The sequence below is a fragment of the Bubalus kerabau genome, chromosome 2 (assembly GCF_029407905.1).
Source record: "Bubalus kerabau isolate K-KA32 ecotype Philippines breed swamp buffalo chromosome 2, PCC_UOA_SB_1v2, whole genome shotgun sequence".
Lineage (NCBI taxonomy): Eukaryota > Metazoa > Chordata > Mammalia > Artiodactyla > Bovidae > Bubalus > Bubalus kerabau.
In genome coordinates, this window is record NC_073625.1 from 181,869,827 (window position 1) to 181,883,157 (window position 13,331).

The 13,331-nt window shown below is 42.3% G+C and overlaps 1 protein-coding gene across 1 annotated transcript in view; it reads right to left on the reverse strand.

Moving 5' to 3' along the window:
- Window positions 1–270: 270 nt before the first annotated feature.
- LOC129644172 (serotransferrin) overlaps window positions 271–13,331 on the reverse strand; it is a 39,729-nt gene continuing 26,668 nt past the window's right edge. The window contains exons 14-17 of the mRNA XM_055569650.1: window positions 12,623–12,687; window positions 8,447–8,631; window positions 7,067–7,253; window positions 271–624 (exon numbers count right to left, since the gene is read on the reverse strand). Of these exons, the coding sequence (XP_055425625.1) occupies window positions 590–624; window positions 7,067–7,253; window positions 8,447–8,631; window positions 12,623–12,687 (472 nt within the window). The 3' untranslated portion in view covers window positions 271–589. The remainder of the gene's footprint in view (window positions 625–7,066; window positions 7,254–8,446; window positions 8,632–12,622; window positions 12,688–13,331) is intronic.

A 13,331-nucleotide genomic window follows, 5' to 3' on the forward strand; every position in this document is an offset into this window, starting at 1 on the left:
GGTCAAGGGACGATTTTTAGCAAGATGAGGTTCCAGTGATTCACTTTTGCAAGCAGTAAGACTTGGGACCTCAAGTATACCTGATGAAATGTATTAAAAATATTTTAAACTATGTAAATCATCTATATTATTTTTCTGTACTGCCTTGAGCACTCTATGTCAATATTTACTCTGCATCCTCCTTCCTGCCCGTTCCCCAACAATACACACACACACACACACACACACACACACACACGTACACACCTGATTCAATCAAGCCTTGTACACTTGATTTTATTAAAATGACCATGCAGACCCCTTTTAGAAAGAATTCCACTTGGACTGTACCCAGGAACTGTGGCTGTGGGAAAGAGCAAATGAATCTTGAGCTCTGAAGGAAGGGCTAGTTGCAGACCAAGCATTAAGGGGGAAAAATGAAGTTTTTTTTAAAAGATAAAACCAATAATGTTTATTTTTATTTTGTCCTGCAGAGGCGCCACCACCAAATAGTGAGGGCAACCAAATCACTCAGACCAGCGAAACCAGAAGAAGCTTATGGGTCCCATGAGCTCCCATCTCCATCAGGTGTTGGCTCCACTCTTGGATTTTAAGGTTTGTGGAAAGTGCATGCTTCCAGGAGTTCTGTGGGGGCAGAGCAGAGGGGTTGGACAGTTAAAAATCTACCTATATTTAGTTCCTGTTGAGTGAATCAACAATTAAGCTCAATACAAAAGTACTCAGACCAGTTGCCCTGCTCCTCTGATGGGTGAACCTGACCCTCCTCCCAATGCCTCCTGCTCCTGCCTACACACTGGGCAGTGCCCCACACCAAAGACAGTAACAGGAATTCCCTGCCCTGCATCATCCCCTGCCTTATGTCCTATGGGCGGGGCTCCCACACCTGAGTCCATGTGGCTGGAATGAGCCTAAGAGAACTATCCTCTCAGATCCAGGCAAGGAACTAACATAATGAGATGCACTAAGCACCAGGCCTGTGCTGGTTCCCCTGCCGAGGGCTAGTCTCCACCCCCTCAACAGAACAGTAGCCAAGGACCCTTAAACCAGAATTATGTGGGCAGCTGTTAAAATACAGAAATCCTGAACCTGGCACAGACTTGCTGAATCAGTATCCCAGGGCATGGGAATCAGTATCTTAAGGACTGTGGCTCATGGACCTGTACTCTGCAGTTGAAGAATAACCTCCCTTGAGCTACATGGTATTCTCCCAAATCTTCCAAATGATTCCAAGTCATTAAATGATGTCCAACATAGCTATAGCACAAACTGGTATTCTAGATAAGTATAAGCATACCTTCTTTTATTGTGCTGTGCTTTATTGCACTTTGGAGATACTGCTTTTTTCCAAATTGAAGGTTTGTAGCAACCCTGTGTCAACCAAGTCTCCTGGTGCTATTTTTTCAATAGCGTTTGCTCACTTCATGTCTCTGCATCACAGTTTAGTAACTCTTGAAATATTTCAGACTTCTTAATAACTATTATTATCTTTGTCATGGTGATCTGTGTTCAGTGATCTTTGATGTTACTATTGTTAATTGTTTTGGGGCACCACAAACCATGCCCATTACTATGGCAAACTTAATTGATAAATATTATGTGTGTTCCTGCTGCTTCACTAGCACAACAATGTTGAAATTAGGCCAATTAATAGCCCTACATTGATTCTAAATGTTCATGTGGAAGGAAGAATTGCACATCTCTCTCTTTAAAACAAAAGCTAAATGTGATTAAGCTTAGTGAGGAAGGCATGTCAAAAGCAAAGATGGGCCTCTTGTGCCAAAGAGTTAGCCAAACTGTGAATGAAAAGGGAAAGTTATTGAAGGAAATTAAAAGTGCTACTTCAGTGAACACAGAAATGATAAGCAACAGCCTTATTCCTGTTACAGAGAAAGTTTTAGTGGCCTAGATAAAAGATCAAACCAGTCACAACATTCCCTTAAGCCAGAGCCTCAGCTGCAGCAAGACCCTAACTCTCTTCAGTTCTGTGAAGGCTGAGAGAGGTGAGGATGCTTCAGGAGAAATGCTTCAAGTGAGTACAGGTTGGTTCATGAGGAAGAAAGAAGTTGTCTCCATAACATTAAAGTCAAGGCAGAGGCTTCCCCCGTGGCTCAGTGGTAAAGAATCTGCCTGCCAATGCAGGAGACACAGGTTCAATCCCTGGTCCAGGAAGATCCCACATGCTGTGGGGCAACTAAACCTGTGCACTGCGACTACTGAAGCCTGTGCATCTAGAGCCCGTGCTCTGCAACAAAAGAAGCCACCACAGTGAGAAGTCTGAGCACCAGAGCAGAGGAGCCCCTGCTCACCGCAGCTAAGGAAAGCCCACACACAGCAACAAAGACCCAGTGAAGCCAGTAATAAAATAAATAAATAAGATTTCTAAAAAATAAAAGTGCAAAGTGAAGCAGCAAGTGCTGGTATAGAAGCTATAGTAAGTTACACCGAAGACCTACCCAAGATAGTTCATAAAGGTGGCTACACTAAACGAGATTTCCAATGCAGATGAAACAGCTTTCAATTGGAAGAAGCCATCTAGGACTTTCATAGCTGGAGGGGAGAAGTCAGTGCCTGTCTTCATGATCAAATGACAGACTGACTCTCCTGTTAGGGGCTAATGCAGCTGGTGACTTGAAGCTGAAGCTAGTGCTCATTTACCATTCTTAAAAAACTTAGGGCCCTTAAGAATCATTCTCAGTCTGCTCTGCATGTGCTCTGTAAATAGAACAGCAAAGCCTGGATGACAGCACATCTGTTTATGAGAGGGTTTACTGGATATTTTAAGCCTGCTATTGAAACCTACAGCTCAGAAAGAAACATTACTTTTAAAATATGACTGCTCATTGAGAGCATACCTTGTCACCCAAGAGCTTGGATGGTGATGTACAAGATTAAAGTTGCTTTCATGCTTGCTTCCTGGTAGCTCAGATGGTAAAGCGTCTGCCTACAATGCGGGAGACCAGGGTTCGATCCCTGGGTCTGGAAGATCCCCTAGAGAAGGAAATGGCAACCCACTCCAGTATTCTTGCCTGGGAAATCCCATGGACCGAGGAACCTGGTAGGCTACAGTCCATGGGGTCGCAAAGAGTCGGACACGACTGAGCAACTTCACTTCATGATTGCTAACACAACATCCATTCTACAGCCCATGGATCAAGGAGTCATTCCAACTCTCAAGTTTTATTATTAAAGAAATACATTTAATAACTGCCACAGACAGTGAGTCTTCTGCTGGATCTGGACAAAGTCAACCGAAAACCTAGAAAATATTCCTCATTCTAGATGCCATTAAGAACATTTGTGATTCATGGAGTAAGGTCAAAATATCAGCATGAGCAAGAATTTGAAAGAAGTGTATTCCAACCCTCATAAGTGACTATAAGGGGTTCAAGATTTCAGTGGAGGAAGTAACTGCAGATGTGATGGAAATATTAAAAAAACTAAAATTAGAAGTGAAGTCTGAAGATATGACTGAATTGCTGCAAATTTCAAGATAAAACTTTAACAGATGAGGAGCTGCTTGTTATGCATGAGCAAAGAGAGTGGTTTCTTGGGATGAAATCTACTCCTAGTGAAGATGCTGTGGAGATTGTTGAAATGACAAAAGGATTTAGAATATTATATAAACTTAGTTGATAAAGCAAAGGCAGGACTTGAGAGGGTTGATTCCTATTTTGAAAGAAGTTCTACTGTGGGTAAAATGCTATCAAATAGCATTGGATGCTACAGAGGAATCAGTCATGAAAGAAGAGTTGATCCATCAATTTCAGGCTTCCAGCTGAAGATGGCAGACTAGAAGAATGTGTACTCATCTCCTCCTGTGAGAGTACCAAGATCACAGCTAGCTGTTGAACAACCATCGACAGGTGAATGCTGGAACCCACCAAAAAAGATAGCTTACATCCAAAGACACAGAAGAAGCCATGGAAAGATGGTAGGAGGGGCACAATCATGATAAAATCAAGTCCCATACCCTCCAGGTGGGTGATCCACAAACTGGAGAACAATAATCCCAAAGAAGTTCTCCCACTGTTGTGAAGGTTCTAAACCCCATGTTAGGTTTCTTGGCCTGGGGATCTGACAAAGGCACTTAGAATCCCCAGGGAATCTGATCTTAAAGGCCAGCAGGATTTGATTATAGAATTTCCACAGGAATGAGGGAAACAGAGACTCTAGTCTTAGAGGGTACAAACAGAATCTTGCACACACCAAGACCCAGAAGAATGACCCCACAGAAGACTGAACCCAAACTACCTGCTAGTGTTGGAGGGTCTCCTGTGGAGGTGTGGGAGGGCAGGGGCTCATAACAGGGACAGGGGCACTGGCAGCAGTCCTGGAAAGTCCCCCTTGGTGTAAGCCCTCTTGGAGGTCACCATTAACTCTACCATAGAGCCCATAGACCCCAAGGCTGGGTCACCTCAGGCCAAAAAATCAGGGAGGGAGTGCATCCCCACCCATCAGCAGATAATTGGATTAAAGCTTTACTGAGCAAAGCCCTGCCCTCCACAGCAGGACCCATTTTTCCCACTGCAAGCCCCTCCCATCAGGAAGCTTACACAAGCCTCTTAGCCTCCTCCATCAGAGGGCAGACAGAAGAAGCAAGCAGAACCACAATCCCACAGCAGCTAGAACAAAAACCACATTACAGAAAGTAAATCAGTATGAAAAAGCAGAAAGTTATGTACCAGATGAAGGGACAAGATAAAACCCTAGAAAAACAACTAAATTAAGTGGAGGTAGGCCACCTTCTAGAAAAAGAATTGAGAATAATGATAGTGAAGATGATCCAGGGTCTTGGGAAAACAATGGAGAAAATGCAAGAAATGTTTACCAAAGACCTAGAAGAACTAAAGAACAAACAAACCAAGGTGAATAATACACTAGAAGGAATCAATAGCAGAATAACTGAGGCAAAAGAATGGATAAATGACCTGGAGGACAGAATGATGGACATCACTGCCAAAGAACAGAATATAGAAAAAAGAATGAAAAAAGAAGAAGACAGCTTAAGAGACCTCTGAGACAACATTAAATGCACCAACATTTGCATTATAGGGGTCCCAGAAGGATAAGAGAGAAAGGACCTGAGAAAATATTTGAAGAGATAATACCTGAAAACTTCCCAAATGTGGGAAAGGAAATAGTTAACCAAGACCAGGAAGCACAGAGAGTCCCAGGCAGGATAAACCCAAGGAGGAACACACTGAGACACATAGCAATCAAACTGACAAAAATTAAAGACAGAGATAAAATATTAAAAGCAACAAGGGAAAAATGACAAATAACATGCAAGGGAACTCTGATCAAGCTATCAGCTGATTTCTCAACAGAAACTCTACAAGCCAGAAGGAAATGGCATGATATATTTAAAAGTGATGAAAGAGAAGAACCTGCCACCAAGATACTCTACCCAGTAAGACTCTTCTTCAGATCCGATAGAGAGATCAAAAGCTTTCCAAACAAGCAAAAGTTAAGAGAATTCAGCACCACCAAACCAACTTTATAATGAATGCTAAAGGAACTTCTCTAGGCAGGAAACACAAGACAAGGAAAAGACCTACACAAAATAAATCCCGAACAATTAAGAAAATGTTAATAGAATCATACATATCGAAAATTACCTTAATTGTAAGTAGATTAAACCAACCCAAAGACATAGATTGGCTGGGCAGATGAAAACTTGTGCATGTATGCACTTCCATTTACCACATGACTCTGCTTGACCCATTATATTGTGTGTAATTATTATATATTGTTAGGCTAATCATGTTCCCATTATGACTTGAAATTGTAATTATCTTTTTATTTTTGGGGGGTCTGGCTATTCATTGTGAAAACTAGTAAACATCTTTTACTATTGTGGTAATGAACTTTTGGCCTATTTAAAAAACTTATGACATTTTGATTCTACTTGTTTGATTTAGTATGAAAAGCATGTTAGAATTCTAATTTTAAAAAATAGATATGCAGCAAGCAAAATAAATAAGTAAATAGGTTGTGTTTAGGATAAAAAATAAATAAATAATACAAATATCTCAATAATAGTAGCCTTTAAAATTTTTTCCAATGGTATTTATAATATCTAAATTAAACTGTACAATTTTTTAACATATCTCTGATTCTCTAAAGAATCAAGAGAAAGTTTTTGTATTTGTGAAAATAAAGTTTAAAACCCAGTCATCAAGGATTAAAAAAAAAAGTCGATCGATGGGGCAAACTTAATTGTTGTCTTATTTTAAGGAACTGGCACAGTTGATCTGTCAGCTGTCATAAATATTGAGGTAAGACCCTCCACCAGCAGAGAGATTATGAAGGCTCAGATGATAGGGTTTTTTAGCAATAAAGTATCTTTAATTAAGATACGTACATTGTTAGACATTTTTTAGACAATGCTATTGCACACTTTATAGTGTAGTATAAATGTAACTTTTATATGCACTGGGAAACCAAAAACTTCATATGAGTTGCTTTGTTGCAATATTCTTTTATTGCAATGGTCTGAAATGGAACCTGCAGTATCTCCGAGGTATGCCTGTGGTGTGTATAGCAACTTTAGAGTCGCTGGTACTTATCACCATTCAAGCTCTCAAGAACAGCGCCATGTAAAAGAACTCTCTGCAGTGCTGGAAATGTTCTCTTTTTTCATCTATGTGGAGACACAGGTATCTATTTGAGCACTTGAATTATGGCTGTTGTGACTGATTTAAAATTTGTTTAATAATATAAATTTAAATATCCACAGGTAGCTAGAGGCTACCATTTTGAACAAGACAGCACAGTATTAAAAAGGTGTTCAGAGCAGAGCAGTGGGCACAGGCACGTAGCTCTCTTCCTTTTCTAAGCAATAGCATGGAATTCTGCATGTCCGGTGCCGTCAGCCCATGTCCCCTTACCATCTGCCCATACAAGTAGCCTTTCATCCATGCTAGGTTGCATTGTTCCCTCCTCATTTCATCTAGTCAGCTGATCATCTCCTGGTGACTACAGTCTGCCCCTCCTTTTGAATCCAGCACCCAGAACCCCAGCCATATTCACTTTGCAGGTTCCCCGTGCTGTTCCTCCTACTCACTTGAGGTTGAGCATTGTCTCAGGTTGGTCATAGCTCTGACGTAGTCATCCCCTAAGTAGGAGTCATATGTTTTTTTCGCAATTGAAGCCAAACATTTAGTGTCATCCCTGAACAGAAGGTCCTTGGAATTTGATCGGAATAAACAAAAATTGCTCGTGCAGTCGGTTACAGATTTTCCAAAATCATCCTGTCAAATGGACAGAAAGTACATGAGGACCCGTGGAAAAGAGCCCCTGGGAACACATGGATGGGATGGAGGAAACTGGAAGCTGGGAACCAGCCCTGGGAAGAAAGGGAAGCTGCAGGGGATGCCTCAGGATCTTTCCACATCCTTCCCTTGGCATTCACACAAATATGGGCCCCAAATCTAGGCTTCCATGAGGCCCCCAAATCCTTTGTAGGGTCCAGCCTACTCCCATCTCCTTGGGGAAGTCCCTCCCTCCCACCCACCCTCTGCTAACTTCTCTGATCTCTCTTCCCCACTTCATTGGCCATGGCTTTGGGGATGACTTCCAGGAAATGAGAGGACATAAACATTTCCCTTTTAAGTATTATTATCAAGAAGGTATTAAATAAGAATCACCCAATGAGGGGGTGGTACAGGTAGCTGTCAGCTGCATCTTTGATCCTAAATTGATAAGAGGCTGGACTTGTCCACATCTTCTAAGATTATAAATGAAATAATGATTACAGAAAGTTTAGCATTCTATCTAGCACTTAGGAAGTGTTCATTAAATGTTCATTATTAGTGTCATTTACCTTAAGAGGACTCACAAAGGTGTGCTATCTTCATTTTTAAAAGGAGAAAACTAATGATGGATCAACAGGCAGGAAGCTGTCACTGAGGGGAGGTTGGTCTTTAGGGGTGGAAGGGTCTTTAGGATTAAAATATTCAGACAGCCCCTCTCCCCACAGGGCCAGCCCTGGGTTGGTTGTTTTCACCAGAGGACAATCTCCCTGAGGGTAGGGTTGCTGGGTTTCTCTTCCTTTTGGAATGGTTCTCAGTCTGTCTAAGCAAAAGAAACACAGTCCACATTTGATGACTTGTATCCAGAAAGAGTTGGGAAACAGGATTAGTTGCCTTCATTTAAAAAAAAAAGGCAGAAGTGGGTAAAATGAGGGTACCACAGAACAAGGTCAGGGTCGAGCTAGAAGGCAGATGCTTGGACCCTGGAACACATGCGTCAGTTGAGGTCTGATTTCCAGCAAGCAGAAGATATGAGTAGAGCCAGGTCTGGGAGATCCAGTCCACCATCCACACCTTCCCAGTTCTAACTTCCAGGAAAAGAACACAGGAGTGTGGGCTTCTCGCCTGTGATATCCCTCAATAATCCATACCCACACAATAAAAACAGTTTGGAGTCCCTGGCTGGTCCATACCTGCTGTTTGTTTAATATTTTCTCCACACAAGTTGCCTTATCTTTCCGTGAGACCACAGCATGATTCGGGGCTCGGGCCAGGTGGCAGCTCTCAGCATCTTTCACAGGTTTCCTGGTGCCATCCTTGCATAGTACATCAAAATCTTCCTTATGCAGATTTTTTGCCCATGCTTCTTTATTCCTTTCTAGGTTCAGAAAAGGTGCATCAGCCAAAGATCAAAACACCCTCACTGGGAGATGTGACCACCCTCCACTAGCATGTTGGGGGGCTGGACCTAGTGGCCAGCAGAGGTTTCACTAATATGGAGAGGAAGAGAGTTATCAGGAGTTCCCTGGGGCCATTCCTTTCCATCTTCCCAGCCAGACAAGGGACAGTGAACCACGTTCTGTGGATGATGCATGTTCAAAAGGATCTTCATTTCTGCTAAGTTCCAAATTCCATTTAGACTCCACTGTAGGAAGCACATGACCCTCTAAGCAGATTGACAATATCTGTGCTCTACCATCTGGCTGCATGTGTGTATAGTCGCTCAGTTGTGTCCAACTCTTTGCAACCCCATGGACTGTAGCCCACCAGGCTCCTCTATCCTTGATTCTCCAGGCAAGAATACTGGAGCGGGTTGCCATTTCCTCCTCCAGGGGAATCTTCCTGACCCAGGGATCAAACTCGCAATTCTTGGGTCTTCTGCAATGGCAGGTGGATTCTTTACCACTGAGCCACCTGGGAAGCCCCATAGCATCTGGCACTAGCAAGCAAAAGAATCTTCCCCAGAGGCTCTTTTGGAAGGTAGCCCAGGGCTTGAATCTGGCTCATTCACACTAGTTCTATGTAAAATGCACAAACGCCTCTGTGCGTGAAGGCCCATATCCTGTTCTCAGCCCCCTGCTTCATCTTTTCTGTATTCTCTCTGAGAAAAGAACATCTCATCCATTCCCATGGTTTAAGTTCCTTTCTCCTGAGGCAATTCTCAAATAAGCTTTCCTGGTTTTTGCTTCTCTCCTAAAATACAGGATTACAGTCTTTTTCTTAATCTCATTTTCTCATTTAATTGAACAATCACTATATGAATTCACTATTTTAAAAGTTTAAACTTACATACAAAGTAAAAATACCCCTTTTCCTACACTCTCCAAATGTACACTTTAGATTTTAATAGAAAACTCCAAATTGTCTGCCTCTCCAGTATCTGCACATATCTTGCTCACCTTTTAACTTTTTGCCTTTCTTTTCTTATCGGTCCCTCCAATTCAATACCTTCCAAATGAAGTCCATCCTCCTTCTCTCTCCAAACCCATTCTGTTCTAGTTAATAATTTATGCATTTATTCAATACTATGTTCCCAGCCCTGTGTATGACACAATCTTATTAAAAGTGGGAAATAGCACACAAACCAAAAGCAAAAGTGCAGGACACAGATAATATCATTTTATATTTTGTGTAACACTCTCTAAATGCTGTGTGAGCAAGGGAACCAGCACAGTGAGAGTATGTTAACTCAGGAAGCCTAGTTGGAGAGGGCAAGGATTCAGCAGTGTCCTGTAACATGTGTGGGACTGAGAGGAGAAAGGACTGCTTCTCTGAGGGGGGATGGAATGTTCTGGCAAGACTTAGGGACAGCTACATGCCTGGTGTTTCTAGTGGGTGGAGGAGAACAGCTCCGAGCCTTGGGCAGTCAGGCTAGAAACGCCCTCAAGATGAATGTGGGATGGAGTATGGCACTTTGTTGTTATTGTTGTTTAGTTGCTAAGTTATGTCCGATTCTTTGTGACCCCATGGACTGTATAGCCCACCAGGCTCCTCTCTCTGTAGGATTTCCCAGGTAAGAATGCTGGAGCGGGTTGCCATTTCCTTCTCCAGGTGATCTTCCTGACCCAGGGATCAAACTCGGGTGTGCTGCATTGCAGGTGGATTCTTCACTGCTGAGCAACTACAGGAAGCCCTAGTGTGGCACTTGGGTAATAAGAAAGGTTGGTCTATGAGAACTTAATGAATGGAAATCAATGTTAATGTGTGAGCTCCAAATAGGACAATTAGGAAAAATGAGAAGGGAGGTGACTTGGTCTGGGTTAGGGGCAGTGGGCATCTAGAAGGGCATGATAAAAAATTTTCTTTCCAGTAAAAATAATGCTTGTTTACTGTGGCTAATTTGTAAAACACCACATAGTTTTAAGGAATAAGACTTTGAAACCCAGTATAATTCCACAGCATTCACTTTCAACATTGATTAATCTAGACTTGACTGACGGGACCTATAACAAAGTCCTCCATAGGGACGAGGCTGTGTGAAGAGCGAAATGTAAGGAGTTTGGATTTATTCTGGTTCAGGTTGCAGTATCAGTGTACTTCGTACATAAACATGACCACAGGGCAAGCAGAGATCCTAGGATGGTGTTTAGGTAGGGAGTGTATAGGGAGGTAGGCCTCCTCTATAAATTCCCCTCAGAAGGTTAAGGCTTTGGGAGTCTTGGCAAAGAGAATCGAGGTCTAGAGAGGGGAGCCCTGTTGGAAGGATACAAAGAGAAATCAAGGAGTGGCAAAGAACCAGCCTGGGTAACACTCAGGTAGCAGGAAAAGGACAGCCCTTAAAGGGAAAAGCAAAAGTTACAGGAGGGGTGAAAGAAAAATTAGCCAAACCAATATTCCTTCAAGTAAGTACTTAGTAAATTCTGCGTACCTTATACTGTGATTGGTGTTGAGATGTAAGAAAAAAGTAGAGCTCCCTGTGACCATATTTTATTACAGAATGTGATGAATAATAGCAACGTGGACAGAGGATTCTGTTGTGGGATGGAGGTGTGCCATTGGGGAAGGCTTCTTAGAGGAGTTGGTCCTACACTAGAGGAAAAATTTGAGGTTGGGTAAAGGGAGGAGGGCTTCCCAGGTGGGTTAGTGGTAAAAAATCAACCTGCCAATGCAGGAGATATAAGAGAGACAGGTTCAATTCCTGGGTCAAGAAGATTCGCTGGAGGAGGGCATGGCAACCCACTCCAGTATTGTTTCCCAGAGAATCCCATGGACAGAGGAGCCTGATGGGCTACAGTCCAAAGGGTCACAAAAAACTGGACATAACAAATGACTACACACACACACACACACACAGGGTTATGAGGGAGGGAGGGAAGTAATACTGCCTGGACTCTAGGGGGTGGTGTAAGCTGTTAGTGATAGAGCATGGGCAGCTGGAATGCTCATTCTTACCAACATTTAAAAAACAGCTGTCTTGTTTTTAATGTCATGGCCATCTAATATCCACCCACTAGTTTTAGTACCCATTGATTGATGGTCCTTGCTCAAATCGATTATTGCTATATTGGTTGCCAAACGATAGTTGTTTAACTTCATGATTTTTTCTACGTCTGTAATTAGCATTCTGCAATAAAGAAGATGTTTCCCTTATACTCATTCATTTAATCAGGATGGACTCATGTGTTCTTATTTTATTCAATGGGTTTTTCAATCTTCCTACTGTTATTATTTCTTGTAATGCTCAAAATGTCAGATCTGGCCAGTGGAGGGCTTTCACAACAGTTCCAATGTGCTCTGACACATTCCATCTCTCTGAGCACTTCAGCATCATGCTCTTTGGTTCACCTTACACTTTTCCTGCCCCAGCCCCAGAATCAGCTGTTTTTCCGAGGGGCCATGGTTCCTCCTCTTGGAGAATGGTTGTAGAAGCCAAAGTCCTGGTGCTTATTCCTACAGGGGTGCTACTGTCTGTATGTTTTTCCAAGTGGATTTATAATATGGTTAAATATGTATATTGGACCTAGAAATATGAGAAATAGCTATAAAGGGCCTTTGGGGGATAAGTTCACTGATTTTGAATAGGGACTGTGGATGTGATCAGTATTAAACCACATTAGTATAAATTTCCTGATCTTGCTGATTATAATGTAAGTATGTAAAAGTCCTTGTTCTTAGGAGTATTTAGGGGGAAGAAGGCACAGTGCCTACACCTGTGGGAAGGCTTCTAGGAGCGATTTCAGAGCCACTGGGAAGCTCACGGTCCTCACCATTCTGCCTATGCAAGTGGATGCTTCTCTCATTGGTGAACAAACAGGTTGAGAATCACAGCTCTGGACCCTGACAAGAGCCCCTAACACTTCCACAAAGACATCCTGAACACAAGGGAGCCAGCGACCCTGATTTATGGGGCCAAAGGGTTGTGCACATACCGTCAGTGTTCTCTAGGACAGTCTGGTCCTTCACAAAGGCCACGTCTCCCCTCTCCACCAGACACCTGTGGGGTCCCAGACAGGGAGAGAGAAGAAAGGAGGTCAGAGTTACATCTGTCATCCAGAAGGGCCATCTTATAATCTGAAGTTGGGTTTTTTTTAATTTTTAATTAGATGATAATTGCTTTACAATGTTGCACTAGTTTCTGCTGTACAATGATGTGAGTCAGCTCTACATATTCATATATCTCCTCCCTCTTGAGCCTCCTTCCCACCCGCCGTCTCACTCCTCTAGTTCATCACCGAGCACCAAGCTGAGCTCCTGTGTTATACAGCAACTTCCCCCTAGTTATCTATTTTTATATATGGTAATATATATATGTCAATAATATTATCCCAGTTTGTCTCACCCTCTCCTTACCCCCTGTGCCCACAAATCTGTTCTCTATGTTTGCATCTCTATTCTTCTCCTGCAAATAGGTTCATTGGTACTGTTTTTCTGGATTCCATATATATGCATTAATATACAATATACAATTTTTACAATATTGTTAAAAAACAGTATGTTTTTCTCATTCTGACTTACTTCACTCTGTATAACAGACTAGGTTCATCCACATCACTACAGATGACCCAATTCATTCCTTTTTATGGCTGAGTATTATACCACCTTAGAGATCCAGGGCTGGCCATGATATCAGCAACTGTG